Raw genomic sequence first — 18,114 nt, forward strand, 5'->3', positions numbered from 1 at the left:
CACAAAGTTCGCGTGTCCACTAAACGGCGTCCCGCCGGCAATTGCTAGCCATGGCCGGCAATACACTCCGCGTAGCACTGGTGTCACAGACGGATTTTAGGCTGGAAAAGGTCATGTGTCATCTTCCAAACCGCTTATCCTATACAGGGTCGCGGGGAGGTGCTGGAGCCTATCCCAGCCATCAACGGGCGAAGGCAGACTACACCCCGAACTGGTCTCCAGCCAGTCGCAGTTTACACACAGACACCATCACTGAGCGGGAATCGATCCCACGCTGCCCGCACACAACTCAGGCGTGTGTACCACTACACTATCAGTGACCTGCTGGAAAAGGTGTCCTTGACAAACAACAGCCGTTTTTTTCACACATGCGCCCATGGCTGCTATTGGGCGCAGGCTTATGTGTTTCCCACAGGGTCAAAACTGCAAGGGGGACCTCTTTGCCTTAGTACAGAAATGGTCATGAAAATAGAACTTGCCCTTGGTGTCATGGCTGTCAGTGGCAGTGGGGCCCTTGCTCACACGCGCCCCATTGTCTGGAGGGTGTAGCTGTGTGTCTGGGCCAGCACATCGGGAGCAAAACACTGGGTAGCGAGGAAGAAATGGTCCACCTCCTCCGCTAGAGCATGGGGTTCGGTGATCGTAGGCTTGGCAAGCGCAGTCCGAATATGTGATGGAATGTGGCGGCGAAACAGTTTCATAAAAAGAAAATTAGGTTCCTCATTGCCAAGGAGGTTCAGCATCATCTCCATAAGCTCAGAAGGCTTACTGTCCCCCAGTCCCCTGATATCAAAAAGCCGTCCAATACGCTCCAACCACGACAGCTCGAAGGTCTTGAGGAGAACAGCCTTGAACCCCGCATACTTAGAACAAGCGAGAGGTGATGTGATGGCTACATTTCAAGGGCGGAATCTGTCTTAACATCACAGCTAATAGTTAGTTACATTTAACTTAGCATGAAGTGATTTAAGAACAAAACAAATCTCCAGCGTATTAAGAATAGTTAAGACTTGGAGAAAGTGTTTTTTTTCATTCGTCTCCCCTCAACTCATAACAACCTTAATTATAATCTTCAGTGTGGTTTCCAGTCTGCCGTTCTTTCCTTCATAAAAGTAATTCGCAACCACGGCTTTTATGGCCTCACATAACCATGCTATATTTCCTTATCAACGCGGTCAGGACATCTAACCACGGCTGTTTCAGCCAGCATTCTGAGATCACACATCAAAGCGATGAGTGTGAAAGTCACATTTTCCACTCAGGTCACAACCTGCTTGGCTTTGCAAAGTGTAACTGAGTACAAAGTAGGCAAAAACAGCTAAATATAGTTTAGCGAGAGTTTAAGTTGATGTGAAATCCAAATGAGTTGAGCTTGGTGTAAATGCTCAAAAATGTGAGTTTAACCAAGGATTACGTCTCAAAGAATTTAATTTAAGATTTAACATGAAGACTAAAACAGTTGGAATTAGCTTGAGTTGAGTTTAGCACGAAAGAAAGAAGAGTTGTGTTTAGCAATGCATGAAGGTTAAAAGAGTTGTGTTTAGCTTCTAAAAGATCTGCTTTGTGCTGAGCATAAAAGCTAAATATATTTAGCTTAGCTTGGTGTGAGGGCTAAATGTTTTGAGTTTATCTTAGCATGAAGAATAAATGACTTGGGTATATATTAGCTTGATGGATAAAAGAGCTGCATTAAGCTTAATGTGAATTCTACAAGATCTGCAAGATCTTGCATGAAGGCTAAACAATCTGTGTTTAACTTAGTGTGCAATTTAAATGTCACAACTTTAGCTTAGCATAAAGGCTAAAGGAGATGGGTTTAGTTTAGCATGAAAGCTAAACGTGTTGACTGCAGTTTACCGTGAAGGCTAAAAGAGTTGTGTTTAGCTTAGGGTGAAGGCTGAAAGAGTTGACTTGAGTTTGGAGGAAGTGTAGGCTCTAGTGTAGCATAAAAGGCAAAGAGAGCTGGGTATAGGTTAGCATGAAGGCTAAAAATGTGTTGAATTTAGCTCATGAAATGAATTTTGTATGCAGGTAGCTAAAGAAGAAGTTAGAACAAGTCTGGCAAAATTCCATCCAGTCTCGTGTTTAGCTTAGAATAAAGGTTAGAAGTGTTGACTTGAAATTAGCATGACATGTTCAGTTATGGATGGAGTGTTGAGTTTAGCTTGGCATGAGTAGCATGAAGGCTGCTAGTGTTGAGATTATCTTAACGCAGAAGCATACATGGGAATAAAACAGTAATTTAGCCAAAAACATCTTCCCCTGACCAACTTTACAATCAAATCAATCTTGTTGCCTTGACGCGTTAAGTGCCTCTGCAATGTTAATGTTCCACCGCAGGAACGCACGAAACAAGGGGTTCAAACAGGGATTCCAATATGGCGATTGGCTCACCTCGAAGACTTGCTCGTCCAGAATCCTGGTGCCGAAGACGGTGATACCTTCCGTGTTAATGGCAGCCTCCTCACCCCTGGCCAGAGTCTTCGTCACCTTTCTCTTACAGTCCACAATCATGGTGACTTTCTTCTTCTCCACGCTGATGGCCACACGATGCCACCTAATGATAGACACAAAGAAAATTATTCACATGCCAACCCTGAAAATGTATGAAATCACCTGAAACAGGAGCTTCAATACAGTTTACAGGTATGGTTACTTGAGCTGTTTTCCCCTGCATCCTAAAGTTTAGCTTAAACTAAGGGTAACAAAACTCAAGATGTCAAAACTTTCTGTTACATTATAAATGTGCATCGCTTCTTCAGCGGATGCTTTTACTTAAGTCTACTATTTATTCTGAAAAAAATGTTTAAAACATTGCAGCTACTTGCTAATGCAGGCAGTCGTTTGTAGGTATTTTCTGTCTTGCCAGCAGTGGCGGAACTGGGCAGTATTCCACATGGTTGGATGAATGCATGCACCCTAATAAAAGGTTGGATGCCTTGTTTACCAAGTTGCCAAGACTTACATTTCAGACATTGACAATTCCCAGCTAAATTCAACAGGAAATGTGCAATTCTTCCTTCAAAATAAAAGTCCAGACAAAAAAAGTTGCCTGTTTTCAAACGTTATCTCCTCCGATGGCGTTTATCATATCGGCTTCAAACAACCACACAAGAAAGAGTGAAGCCTTCTGATTAAAAGTTGGTGAAAGGAAAATCCCAGTTTGGATTTTATGAGGCAGACAGTGCTTGTTAATTTGCTGTGGCCATGCTGCTGCTCGGACGCGTCGTGCCTGGCCTGGCTGCTCTCACCACGACAGAGAGATCTGTCAGTTTTGTGCATTTGGCCGCATCCTCAATTAACTTTTTTTTTTCTTTTTTGCTCTCCGTTTATCTGCACCACACAGCTCCTTTTCTGGTGGTTTCTGTATTTTAAAGAGGAAGTCAACCCAAATATATTTATAATATTTTTGACCTCCGCCTTAAAGTGGAAGTCAACCCAAACATATTTTTTTCCAGAATAAGTTCCCAGCAGGCCCGCTAATTGAAACACAGCATTCTGATTAATTTTGCATTTGTGGAATATAAGTTAAGCAGCAAAATGTGGTCGTTTTTAGCCATCGCTGGGCTGACCTGCTTTCTGAAGCTGAGCCATGTTTGTCGTTGTGAGCAGTTGTGATGTCATTTTCAGTCGACAGAAGACAAAATGGCCACCCCCAGAGATGGCTAAAAACCAGTGGATTAACACTTATACCACAATACCGGCCTTATTTTTAGGTATTGAGTGCTCGTGGAGGCTGCCAACAGCAGCCACTGATACTTAAGGCAAAGAAAATCTGATATTGAGTAAGTCTTCTTCGACTCTAGTTGTCACTTATGCTATGGCAGTCTAACACATCGAAGAAAGAAAGATTTTTTTTTCACAGTGTTTTGTCATTGTATTAAATAAAATTGCATATATCAAAAGTACTAGAGGTATCAGTATAAAAGCTTAACAAATAATACATGGACATCACTGCCTTGTAATGGATGATATGCACTATCGTTGTGTGGCCAACTTGGCTTTGACTTTTTGATTGGAGGCTGGCCTGACTGCAGTCTATATTTAAATCATATCCCTGGACTGTTGCCACCAACATCAACACAACACCATCCCAAAATAATTTTCAATCGCTAATATAATATGCTAAAGAAAATCTAATTAATTATTTTATCATTGATTAAAATTGTATAATAAGGCAGCAACTCGCCAGTGTTAGCGGCAGTTAAGTCACGGCACAAGTTACATCATGTGTGAGAAATTTGGCCTTTGAATGACACAACTTATGAATCTGGACACAGCTAATAAATTGAGTTTATTTTAGCTTAGCATAAAGAAAGGGAGTGCTGAGTATAGCTGTATTCCTATATCCTTAATGCAAAGCTAAACTCATTTCCTGCCTCACCTTAAATGAGAACTAAACACAAAACAGTTTTCAGCAAGAATATGCTGTCAAAGTCAAAACAGTACATTTATTAATATTGTGTTTGTGGAATAAGAGTGATAATAACAACAATAACAGAATAAATCATCAAACTCAAGCGGTTTCCATGTGGGGCGAAATTGCATGTGCTGCAGAAGTGTCGTCAGTACTACAATAGCACTTTTGCCTGCGAAAAGCACATTTGAGTAAGCCTGGTTTGTTAAAGAGGAAGTCAACCCCAAAGTTTTTTCTTTACAATAAAATGTTCTATGCGGCACGGTGGTCGACTGGTTAGCACGTCCGCCTCACAGTTCAGAGGTTGTGGGTTCGATCCCGGCTCCGGCCTCCCTGTGTGGAGTTTGCATGTTCTCCCCGTGCCTGCGTGGGTTTTCTCCGGGCACTCCGGTTTCCTCCCACATTCCAAAAACATGCATGGTAAGTTGATTGGATACTCTAAATTGCCCCTAGGTGTGATTGTGAGTGCGGTTGTTTGTCTCTGTGTGCCCTGCGATTGGCTGGCAACCAGTTCAGGGTGTCCCCCGCCTACTGCCCAAAGACAGCTGGGATAGGCTCCAGCACGCCCCGCGACCCTTGTGAGGAGAAGCGGTACAGATAATGGATGGATGGATGGATGTTCTATGCAGCCCCACTAGTTTAAAGTTTTCTGATTAATATGAGTTAAGCATTAAAATCCACCCACTTTTGTCCATCGCAGGGGGCGGCTATTTGCAATTTGTTGTTGAATGAAAATGAAATCGCAGTTGCTCAGGGCTCAGGTAACAACCAATCATGACTCAGCTTCAGAAAACAGGTGAGCAGTGATTGGTCATGGAGTACCCAGCCTATGAAGTTGGACACAACTATTGTCTTCATGTTAAGTAAATGAACTTCCTACACTCATGTAAAGCTAAACACTATTCTTATGTCATTCATGCCAAAGTAATCTTGGCACTTCCTGCCTTCATGCTAAGATAAACCGAGCACTAGCTTAATGTCTTCACATTAAATTAACTGCGTTCTTATGTCCTTCATGCAGAAAGTACTAAAGGTAGTAAACTGAAGACAGGAAATGCTCAGTTTAATTTAGCATAAAGTTAAACCCCTTAAGATGACAGTTTAGCTTAGCATCCACATCTACGGTGGAGAGACCATCTGGAGAAAGTGGTCACTGAGTCACTCACTTGCCATCAGCCAGGTTGATGGAGCGAAACAAGGGGTACTCCTCGGGAGCCGGCTTGCCGTGCTGGTCCTCGTACAGGAAAATGGGAGAGCGGCCCACCTCCACGCCCAGCTGCTGGATGCCCTGCTTGTTGTACAGAGACAGGAGGAAGGACTGCAAGCCTGATTTGGGCTTGATAGTGAACATGATGGAGAAGTCTTCTGGAAAAACTCCGCCTGGAAAAGGGCACAGAGGGATGCTTCATTAGATTAGACAATATGGAAGAAATAGCTAGCATGGCTAGCTCAATATGCAATTATATTATTATGATTTGCTTAATAGGAACCAGAGCTGTATGGCGTTGGATTGATGCCACAATTACTTCAGCATAATGTCAAATACTGCATACAAAAATGTGTTTCGCGTGTATGTAATGTGAAATACCACCTACAAAAGTGTTTAGAGTGTATGTAATGTGAAATACCGCGCACAAAAGCATGTTTTGTGCGTTCAAAAATGTGTTTCGCGTGTACAAAACCGTCCGCATGCACGCACAAGAATGTTTTTTACGCTTGCTTCTTCTCTCTACTACGCGTACAATACGCTGATTCACGCTTGCGATACAGGAATCGTGCCACAATTCTTAACCTATCAGGAGTCGGATAATATGGCTAATTCTAATTGATTGTTTTCTATCCAATTGCATTTTAGAGTAGTAAGTACGAAGTCCAGGAAGCCTCAAACAAAAACAGTTGATAGAAGGGTATGGCGTATTGTTGTGTTAATAATTCAGAAATATATTTTTTCCATGTATCTTTGTTTGGTTTAACGTTATTGTCCCTTGAGACATCGGCAGTTTTTTTTTTTTCCCACGGGTTTCTCCCTACTTCTTAGTTACACTTTAGCTTAGTGTAAAGACTACATTTGTCAAGTTAGCTCAGTGTGAAGGACTAAAACCATGTCGCCTGCCTTGGCCAAGTGTCTTTCTCTTGCCATGTAAAACCAAAGCATCCAGACGGCTGCAGCCGGAGAAAGTGTTCATTACGTCCACCGCAGCGACTTTCGTGGATTGTTCATTTCTGATTTAGTGAGGTGCCGCATATGACTACTCACATGGTCCACACTCTACAGGTTGCCCACTGCTCACACACAACGTGTCAAGGCAGACTTCTGTGTCTTATAAAAAAAAAGAAAAAAAAAGAGAACCGCACCAGTCTTCGACTGTCTGCCAATTTTAGCAAAGTGCAGGCTGGCAGCAATTAAACTTGAGAAGGGGGCACACTGTATTGATGCTGGCAGTTTACACTGTACTTAATTAAAAGTAGTGCGTCGCCGCTTTTCCACACATGATTGGATAACACAAAGCGGGTGTTGCTCTTTGTTTATCTGACGAGTGAACAGTGGAAGATGTTCATTTAGACCTTCTGGGAAAGAAATCAGGGGCCATTTTCGTTCTCCACTGAAATACAATTGAACAAATGTTTCGTTGTACCCTGTTTCTTATGGCCAATTCTACAAATTATTATTGAATTCTGATGCCATGTTCCACCCATGTTAGTTGACTTGACTCATCCTCCAATTTATCTGCATTTTGCACATGGTGGAAAAGGTTTAGATACCTCTGGTATCCAGTTGAAGGCAATTTTTTTCTGAGTGTATTTTGACCAACGATTACCATACTTTCCGGGCTATAAGCCGCTACTTTTTTCCCACTCTTTGAAACTTGCGCCTTTTAATGTGACGTGTGACGCGGTTTATTTATGAATTTGTCAGTGCAAGAGAAGCACTATTTTAATTGAAAACATTTTCTAGTGGTAATTAACATCCTCTATTCTGCTACAAAGACGTCAATCTCGTCATTGTCTACAAACCATATCATATCACGTTCGACTGGTTCCACTGTTTCAAAGTCCACAAGTGCGTCGTCTATATATCATTGCCGTTACTTATTTCAGAGCTCCCGGCGATCGACGGCGTCCGCCATTAGCCTACGGCTCGAAAAAAGTCTGTGACAACCTCCAAGGTCTCGCGACACCGTCACGTGTGTATTCTGATGCATTAAACTGGCTAAGAGACGGAGAATTGGATTTAAAAAAGACACAGACGTATCCGCACTGCCGGCTTTAAAGATAGAGAGACGTAACAGCGCACCCGGCTCTAGTGGTTGGAACGCGGTTATGCTTAATGGTTTAATGGGAGTAGGGAACGAGTGCCATAAATACAGCCATCTCTGCAGTGCGACACTTGTCTCTCTGTTATTTATTTGGACTCCCACAATTACTCGCAACGGAGGACAGGACACCAAGTCCGACCAGCAAGTACGGCCATGTGAGCAACATCCCCTAGTCCGTGCATCCCCTGCATCTCCCTAACGCGTAACAAACTAGTTTCCAAAGACTGCACTGTTGCGTCGGTAAATTGGCTACGTGTGACAATAAAAGAGAGACTGAGAAAGGTTCTGGGACGCCACAGTGTAACAAGCTGCGTTCGGCATTGTTTGGGGAGAGGGGGAGCATCTACCATTGTTTAAGGTAAATAAAAGATTTTTACAATTCCATCTGCGTGATCTCTTCCTTTGCAAATATCCCACATTATAATCTTGAGACCTGCGGCTATTAATTAGTCCAATGTATGCACAAATTTGTTTTAATGTCTCAATTTATCTGTTGTTCCTTTTAATCAGGTGCGTTTTGTAATCCTGAAAATATGTTGTTGTTTTTTTAAATATATGTTTCATAAAAAAAAAAGATTGGACAAAATGAATCACCCCACCCTTCAATTCCTCTGCATCCGGCACCTGATGGAAAAGCTTTGGACATGCCCGGAATTGGAATTTCTACAATCTTTGATAAACAAAAGATGGAATTATATCAAGGTGACCTGTGGCATCTCAATATTTTTTTGCATTTGGTGTCTGATGGAAAAATTATAGAAACTTCAGGTTTAGTCGAAGCATATATTGACCTACATTGGAAATTATTACATACTTTTATAGCATTTGTATAACCAAACGCTGCAAGCAGATCAAAGTGATCCAACACCTGATGGAAAAGGTTTGGACATCTCTTGTCGAAGTGAAGGCTGTTTTTTTTTTTTTTTTTACGTACTTCCAGTACGTTGGGTTTTTGTGCGTTCTTAGGACATAAAAGATTAAATTCAAGCGATCCGCATCATTGTTTTTAATATTTTTCTGCATCTGCACTCGATGGAATATATCTGGGCAATGCAGGTGCTGGTTCCCAAGAATAGGACGTTTACCTGGGAAGAGTTGTCTGGTCGGAGTGCTGATCTGAGCATTCTTGTTCACTCTGTATGCAATATCGGGTTTGGAGCCTCGGCGCATTGTGCAGAATCCGGGAGTTTTCTTGACGCCTTCTGGTGAGCTCTTGAAGTCCAAAGCCTTCAGCACGTCCACTGGCTCGGCTGTGATGGCAGAAGAAAAGATCAAATTCAATTCCGTTCAATAGAAATTTAAACATTGACGGCTATTCTGATAAGTAGGCATTCCCTGGCCCATGTAATTGGGTAGAACACAGATCAAGTAATGACAACAATAAATGTGCATCATGTAATGACTGACATGACACCACCTAACCATAGTATGAACTGCGGCCAACAGGATGACCAATCGTGACACTGACACAGTCCAACAAGTGGAAGAAGAAGGTACATAGACAGAAGAAGTGGAAGCCACCGTGCAGTGGAAGAATACATGCCAACTGAAGTATCGATAAATACACTGCTGTTAATTCAACATGTTTAGTCGTACATTTGATTTTAAAAAATTTAATGGAAACAGGCAAATTTTTTTCAAGCAAAAAGTAAATTGAGAAAACTGTTGTAATATTACACGAATAAAGAGCATTTTCAGAATAAAAAAAGGCTGAATATACCATGGTTTTCCAATAAATAATAGCTTTTGCCCAATAAAAAAATATATTATTTTTTTCAAGGATCAATATATTATAATATTACGTATTGTCGCTGTCCTGTGAAAAATACAAATTTTTCGTTTTTTTTTTTTTTTTTTTTTTTTACGTGAGCGGTGTTTCCGCGTTACAGACATCACATTAAAGTGAAAATTAAAAAAAAATTCAAATTGGACAAATGTGTTTTTCACAAGACAGCAACAATATGTTTTCAAGAAAAGTGGCATAATATTGCAAGAATTTTAAAATAAAATAAAAAAAATTGGGGTGGGGATATTTTCTCAAGAAGACGTATGACAATTTAAAGCGGAAGTCAACCCAAACATTTTTTTTTTCAAGGACAAAAAAAAACTAGTGGGCCTATGCAGGCCCACTAGTTGGAACAAAGCACTCTGATTAATATTGCCTTTGTGAAATATGAGGAATCCACCTGTTTTTAGCCATCTCAGGGGTGGCCATTTTGTCACTTCTGTGGACTAAAAATGACATCACACTTGCTCAGGGCTCAGGTAACAACCAATCACGGCTCACCTGGACTAAAAATGACATCACACTTGCTCAGGGCACAGGTAACAACCAATCACGGCTCACCTGTTTTCCGAAGCTGTGCCATGATTCGTTGTTATCTGAGCCCTGAGCATCTGTGATGTAATTTTCATTCGACAGAAGTGACAAAATGGCCGCCCCTTGAGATGGCTAAAAGCGGGTGCATTTTGCTGCTTAACTCATATTCCACAAACACTTTGTTTCAAGAATATGTTCCATACAAGCCCAATAGTTGAAACAAGGCATTCTTATTTAATGTTGCGTTTGTGGAATAAGAGTTAATCCAACCGCTTTAGCCATCTCTGGGGGCTGACATGTTTTCTGAAGCTGAGTCGTGATTGGTCATTACCTGAGCAACTATGATGTAAATTTCAGTCGACGCAAGGTGGCAAAATGGCTGCCCCAGATGAGATGGCTAAAAACGAGCGGATTTTGCTGTTTGACTCATATTCCACATACGCAATATTAATCTGACTGCCGTGTTTCAAATAGTGGGCCTGCTGGGAACATATTCTTGAAAAAAATATGTTTGGGTTGTTTTCTTCTTTAAAAGACAAAATAGGTATTTAAGTTTTATTTTTCTATCAAGAGAAACAATTTCTATTTCCTTTATTTTTTAGTTCATTCCATACATGTCAAGAACCACATAAACAAAACATTATCATTTAATATATTTATATAAAACTTTAAAATACGCCCCCCCCCGACCCCGACACACACACACACCATTAAATCCCCATCTGAAACGGAGGTGCCGCAAGGTCCCGTGAAAACATGAAATAATAATACTCAACCGCCTTATATTATTTCTAGAATATTACAGGTTTATAAGGCTCCCTTGTTGCTGTTTCGGCAACCATCCAAACTATTTAACACTCGCCAAACGACTCTTTTCTTGTCTTCTTGTCTCGCCCCCTCTCTAAATAATACACACTGCATTCCTCAGGCAAATCCCCATTTTGCGTCCATTTCCTGTCATGTGACTACTTATTGCAGCGATGATAAGAGGGGAAATGAGGCCAACTGATTGCGTTTGTGCCGTGAAAGTGTTGTTTAAGGTCACTTCGCATCTGAACTGCATAACAAACACACAAAAAATGTCAGAACTTGTATTTTGGCACATTTGTTCTCGTACGTGCTTGGGTGATAGATTGGTACGGTCCACTTTTAGACTGCTTTGATCATGTCCCACTCAAAATAATGAGTGAAAATGACAAAACAACAACTAACGGCAGCTTTCTTTGATGGTGGAGATTCATCTATCTTACTGTTGTGTATTCGGTCATTGTCGATAAATTGCAGGAGCCTGTAAGCTAACACACTAAAATACAAATCCTTCCCAATGGTACTTGAACCGTACTTCCTTCTGTACCTCAGAACGCAAATAGTAGAGAACTATTAGTTTATTTCTCCAGCGACTTGAGTTGCATTTCTATGTATGAAAAGTGCTATGTAAATAAAATTTGATTGAAGTTGATATTCTTGACGAGCCAGGAAGAATCCTGCGATGTACTTACTGTGAAATTTGTGCCTGCGTAGTTGAGCTCAAAGTTATTAGTGTGTTGTACGTATGACAACAGGTGGATAAACAGGTTAATTGTACCTTCTGTCAACTAGTGGAAGAGCGTTTAATTGTTGAAATTGTCGAAAATTCATGGAGTCTTCAAATGCTCTGTTTTCTGCCCATATTCATGAAGACTCAACTAAGACCTTAGAGGAACAGCGCTATCTTTTGTATCCTAAAGGCCGATGTCAGAATATAAAGAGGAGAGTCCAGTTCGCAGTCTTCAGAAATCAGCACGATAGCATACTAGGAAACCTAAAAAATACTTTTGTTCGTGTAATTTATTTTCAGTTTTTGCCACATGATGATATTGCTCCTCCCTGCTATAGATCGTTAATGGTATGAATCCTGCTGGTCGAAGACAGGGGTCTTCAATCCTGTTCCTCGAGGGCTGCTGTCTTGCCCGTTTTCTGAATCAGGTGTGTTGCAGCAAGGAGAGATGGAAAACAGGCAGGACAGTGGAACGCGAGAAACAGAATTGAAGACTCCTGATCTAAGTTCTCGGAGCAGTCTTCAGGAATCAAGAAGTAGCCGTCAAGCTTACGTACGGACAGAAAAACGAACAAAGAGTATGGAGAATCTGTGATTTTTCTATTTTTGCTGTTTAAGTCACAATGTATATGTTTCCCCCCATTTGAGAATTTAAATGGTGGATTCCTGGAATAGGAATTAGGATGGGTCTACTGCAAAAGACCAACAATGTCTCAAAATCCCCCCTGAGGAATTCCATGGGAAAATCTTTCAGCAGGACAAGATCGCACCCCAAGCAAGTGCGCCCCTTGACTTTTGATTACTCACAAATTTTTAATGTTGAAAAACGCAGAATTAAAACATCCGCCGCTTGACATTATTTTCTTCTGATGACACGTGAAGCAAGGGAAGTGTTGATTGTGCGGTTCCTGTATGGGTGGCTGCCTGCTTGGTTGGGACGGGTGCGGGGAGGTGGTGAGTGGTGGCGGGGCTTCTGCTGGAGCTTGAAGTCCACATGCTGAAGCCATTATGGGCCTGGCACCACTCCCTGTGCACCACTCACCCCCCCTTTAGTAAAACATACACAAGACTAAACTCGGATGGCCTCAACTTTCTCTGCTACCTCTTCTTTGAGCACCCTTTGCAAGGCTTTAGTAATTCTAAAGTGGTTATTAACTAGTTTATTATTACTTTACGAAGTGGTTACTAACTACCGGTAGTTTTTAAAAAAAATATTTAAGTGGTTCTAAACTACTTTCTAAATGATTCACAAAGTGCTCATTAACTCGTTAATTAGTGCATTATGAAGTGGTTAGTAACTTGTTTATAAATACTTGAAGTGTTTTTAATGACTTTTTTTAATGATTTATAACTTTCTTCTAAACAAGTTTATTAAGGTTGAAAATTTTAATGCTTAGGCTATCAATGTTTGAAAAAGTGGTTATTAACTAGATTATTAATGCTTTATAATGGGTTAAATAGTGTGTTAATAGTGTGTTAATGCTTGAAAGTGTTATCTAGTTTATTAATATTTTATGAAGTGATTAAGTAATTAGTATTTTTGAAGTGGTTATTAAATTGTTTATTAATTATTTAAAAAGTTGTTATTACCTATTTTATCAATGATTTGCCCTGTGATTGGCTGTTAACCGGTTCATGGTGTACCCTACCTCTTGCCCAAAACAACTGGGATAGGCTCCAGCGGTTCCGTTAATGGCGGTTGTTAACTGCTGTGTTTATGCTTTTTAAAGTGGTTAACAAATAAGTTATTAGTACGATTAATACTTTATACAGCAGTTATTAACTACATGATTCTTTATCAAATGTTTATGAACTATGTTTTCAATACTTTATAATACTAGTCATACGGTAAAATAATATTTTGGTGAAACACTCCTAATGCCTAATGTAAAACATTTAACTCATTTATAACTGATTATTAGTGAGTTATAAGATTTTTATAACATCATTATTAAGCTACTACTACTACGACATTTGCAGCCAGGCTTTATACTGTGTATCCAGGGGCGGAGCCAGAACGTGGCTAATGGGTGGGCCTGGAAAATCAGGGTGGGCCTGAATATTTCTCTCACTGAGCACAATCCTCCTGTCCCGACACATCGTATATTCAAATAAAATGACAAACTGAATAATAACCTGAAGTGTGCACCCAGGCCCACCCATGGCTCCGCCTCTGTGTGTATCATTATTAATCTTACCACACTAGTTGCCCTCATTCAGGGTTCATAAATGCTTTATAAAGTGGTTATGACCTATATGGTCTCTAAAGAAATAACAAATGGCTATACTGTACATCGTAAGACAAGATTTACGTATGATAGGAGCTTGCACATACCTTATTTGAGCCGTTATATATGCTGAACCTAACCGTTTGCAAGTTAATTGATATTGATGTTATTAAACACTAAATAACCAGTTAAGTAATTTCAACACGTTATTAAGTATGTTTAAACTACTGACGCACTTATTTGGTTTTCACGAAGTATTACATATTAATAAACACTTAATAATACATTTATAAACCCTTCAGGGATTGTTTTTCTTCATGCATGGGGATCGTATTTAAAAAGAAATTATATCAATGAATCAAGAGGGGAACTTTAAATGTTCCATCAAAAGTGTGTTAAAAAGTGAACATATTGATATAAAAGAAATGAGCATATGTCTGTTGGAATACTGTGCCGAGCTACTGCTTCTTCTCTGAGAGTTTGGGAATACCTTTGTGCATTACTGCATACCTCAAGGCCTCATATATTCCAGATGTGGCCTATTGCTCAGGACACCCGCCCATCTACCCACCCCCATTCCCACTCTCCACTTTCCCCACCACTTTCCTTTCTTCGCTTTTCTTCTTTCCACCGCACGGCACACTGTCCCGATCCAGCATTCCAGCCACTCGAGCTCTAACTCGACAGATAATCGACTAATAACCGCGACTGCTTTAATGGAGTGTTTGCGAGCCATTCAGGCAGCTCATTTGTCAACGTGTGTCAGCAGCAGCATGTCTGCCGTGTTAACAAGCTCCCCTGGAAATAAGTGAGGAGAAAAAAAAGTGCGATAACCTGCCTAAGGTGCATGCAGAGACACGAAACAAAAGGAAGAAATAACTCATTAAAATCATTTCAAGGGAAAGTGGCAGGCGTGGAGGCAAAATTTCCATTCTCAACTACTCGGTTTGATGTGGGATTGAGCTGTGATTAGACGGGAATCTTCTCTCAGGGACTTTTTTCCTTTCCCTTTGACAAGAGGCACTCTAATGAGGTCTGGCAGCAATGACAGCAATTAAAGTTCCCCCCCTGAACAGCCCCCCCAAGAGACCCCACAAATGTTTGCGTGTGCACATCATGCAATTATGGTGAGCTTCCATGCATTTCAATCATGGTGGGACAGGAAGGGTTTTGATGATTACACAATATACAGTGTATAACTTCGCAAACTATTGTTAAAGCTGTTCACATACACTTCTGAATAGTATTATATGTTCCCTCATGGACATGTCTTTTTTTTTTTACTACCAATCCTGCTGACTATTGCGGCTGCTTTTGACTTCTGTATTATACTGTATAGTATCTATTTATTCATATCCAATCTTCCGTACAGTAATACATAATGACCGGTGAGACATACTTTTGCTCCATACAATGCTACTGACTATCCTTGCTGCTGTTCACATTAACTTCTGTATAATGTATATAGTACAGAATTGACTTTTTTCATCTCCAGTTCCCCATTCATAAATAGACAATTTATGTATACATGTATAGAAATTAGACATGCATTGCTGCTGACGATTCTTGCTGCTGTTAACATTCACTTTTGAAAAAGTACTATTCACTCATAATCAGTTAGCTGCTCATAAATATGTGAACTATTGATTAATGTACCGGTATTGTTTTTTTTTTAAAGATACATTGGTGCTGACTATTATTGCTGCTTCCTCACATCCACTTCTGCGTTTATAGTATCTGCATTTCTTCACATTCAATTCACAATTCATACATAGACTATTTATTGATAGATACATACAGTAGGTGACTTGCGAAAATTAATTATAGACTATTATACACTATTTTTCAATAATGTAGTTTTTGGTTACATAGAATGTGGCTGACTATTTCTGCTGCTGTTAACATCTGTATATTGACTGTACCATCTATTCACATAAAGCTTTTCACTCATCTATAGACAATTATTTGAAACATGCATAGGTTATTTTGCTACAAGCAATGCAATTGACATTCTTGCAGCTAGTTACATTGATTTATGTATACTGTATATGATACATATTTATTCATGTACAGTTTGGCATTTATAAACTTGATACATCCATAGTTTTTGGGAACAGGATGCTGCTGGCTTTTCTTGCTGCTGTACACTACTTTATACAGACCAGACAATCTATTTAGACATTTATTTCCCCATATAATGCTGCTGACTAATCTTGCTGTTGCTTCTGGAAACACTAATCTATTCACTGATGTACAGTTTGTCATTCGTAGATAAAGAGAGGAGTAATACATTTCGTTTTTTGTCGCATACAATGCTGCTGACTATTTTTGCTGCTTTTCATGTTCACTTCTGGATAAATAGCATCTAGTCATGCAGAGTTTGCAATGGTCATCGACCGGATATATAGTATTTTATGTTCATATATTTTCCAAATACACTGCTGCTGACTAGTTTTGCTGCTGATAGGTTAGGTACTATTTTTGGTTTCTTTTACTGTCCACTTAAATCAGAATTCGCCAACTGTGGGACTAATAAAGGCCAACCTTCTCAGAAATGTCCAAGTCTTTGGCTTTGAAATGAGCCCCAAAAAGCAATATTTGAAAGCATGAATATTACAAAGCGAGCAAAGCGCGCATTTTTATACTCCTGGCTAGAGGCCACACAGTATGGATGCCTCTTTGGCTCCCCCAACAATATTCTTCAAAGCTAGACGTTAATGTGACCCACATATGTGTTTTTAAACCAGTCAAAATAGTCCACCAACCACCCCCCCTTTGTTCCATTTCCATCAACGCCCCTCTTTTTTCTTTTTCTTTCTTTCTTTTGGGGAGGGGTGCTTTCTGGTGTGGGTTGGTGGGGTGGCTTGGATAATATTGGAGAGATGGAAAAGATATCCTTCCAGAGGCTGGGATGTGAATTCCATGCCTCAGAGTTCAACAATGTAAAAAATTAAAAACATTTTATGGCAATGATCACGAAATTAGACCGTTTTTTTACAGGGTAATGAGAAATGTGATTATTTCGACTGTAAATGAGCATTTTCTGTATTATTTCACTTATGTGTTTTCATTAGTCCATGCGTAACAGTCATGTGTAAAAAACTCTGGAGAAATGGAGCAGCCCCACAATACAAGCAACAGTTTTATGACCAAGAGGAATGAGAATAAAGCAAGTGCACAGCATTCACCATGAATGAAAGGACATCCTTACCCGTTTTTTTTTTTTTTGTCTGATGCACAAGGAGTCCAAAATCATCACTCACCTTGGCGGACCACGCCTAAAAATGTGGGATTTTGGGTGCGTGTGTGCCAGGTCGAAACCTTCAATCAGTTGCAAGTCGAACGTGACTCATCGTAAAACGGGTTTAAGGAAGGTTTAACTGTGCGTAAAGACGCATGAGTTCAACTAAACAAAAGCTGCAAACGCAAGGTGCAAGAGCCGCATAACCAGCAATTAAGACAAGAATTCACCCATAAATGTAACAACGCAAAAAAACAAGCATCTGATTTGGAAGGTTGGAAGTTTAATTTGCATTAAAATGATTCTTACCTGCTCGGACAGATGCAGTTTGTAGAATTAACACGACGACGGCGGTGAGCGTGGACCACCGCAGGCACCTTTTCGTCCTCCACCTGGCGGGCCGCCTCTGCGTCTCCATGGTGATCGCCCGCGCGAGTGGTGCACGAACTTTAGTCGGTAAATTGAAATAGTTCAATTGAAATAAATCCCCCTGAAAAAGTGTGTGTGCTCGCACTACTACAGCTCCATGTGGGGGAGGAGTGACGATGCCTGTGGCGGCCTGACGAGAAGCTTCAGACCGGCTTCCCCCTTTCTTCAAGCGCAGCAGCACACTGATGGTGGAACGCTGTCATGAAAAAAACATGCAGGAGGCTCCTTGAGAAGGGTTGGACGAAGGCCAACGAGGAGGATACTCACGGAGGAAAAGCATCCGTTCATCAAATCACCACTCTGGAAAGTTTTTTCCCCGCCCCTTATACCTCCCTTTGGTCCTCCCCTCCCCTCCATCATTTTCAGCAGAGCATCACTGGCTTCAGGTGCAACTCCTCCCGAATCACATCAAAACCTTCCAAAAGTGAAGAGAAAAAGTGGTGTTCAACTATTCTGTAAAAAAAAAAATAAAAAAATATAAAAGTGAAAAAAATGAAATTAAACTTCAAAGTTTAAAGCATCATCAACATGAGAGTTTGGCAAATCTCGTGAGAATTCATGTTGAATTCACAGAAGAGTCAGTGATGGCTGGGAGGAAAAGTCTGATGGCAGCCATAGAACAGGA

At 40.5% G+C, this 18,114-nt stretch overlaps 1 protein-coding gene across 2 annotated transcripts in view; it reads right to left on the bottom strand.

The window, feature by feature from the left end:
• Positions 1 to 17,643, bottom strand: part of LOC147140805 (collagen alpha-1(XI) chain-like) — a 79,838-nt gene extending 62,195 nt beyond the window's left edge. For both annotated transcript variants that reach the window (XM_086042954.1, XM_086042952.1), the window contains exons 1-4: positions 17,370 to 17,643; positions 8,820 to 8,984; positions 5,584 to 5,797; positions 2,395 to 2,557 (exon numbers count right to left, since the gene is read on the bottom strand). In XM_086042954.1, the coding sequence (XP_085899080.1) occupies positions 2,395 to 2,557; positions 5,584 to 5,797; positions 8,820 to 8,984; positions 17,370 to 17,478 (651 nt within the window). In that variant the 5' untranslated portion in view covers positions 17,479 to 17,643. The remainder of the gene's footprint in view (positions 1 to 2,394; positions 2,558 to 5,583; positions 5,798 to 8,819; positions 8,985 to 17,369) is intronic.
• Between the last annotated feature and the right edge of the window lie 471 nt (positions 17,644 to 18,114).

The sequence above is a fragment of the Filicampus tigris genome, chromosome 10, assembly GCF_054856515.1.
Source record: "Filicampus tigris isolate MCC_2025a chromosome 10, RoL_Ftig_1.0, whole genome shotgun sequence".
NCBI classification, from domain to species: domain Eukaryota; kingdom Metazoa; phylum Chordata; class Actinopteri; order Syngnathiformes; family Syngnathidae; genus Filicampus; species Filicampus tigris.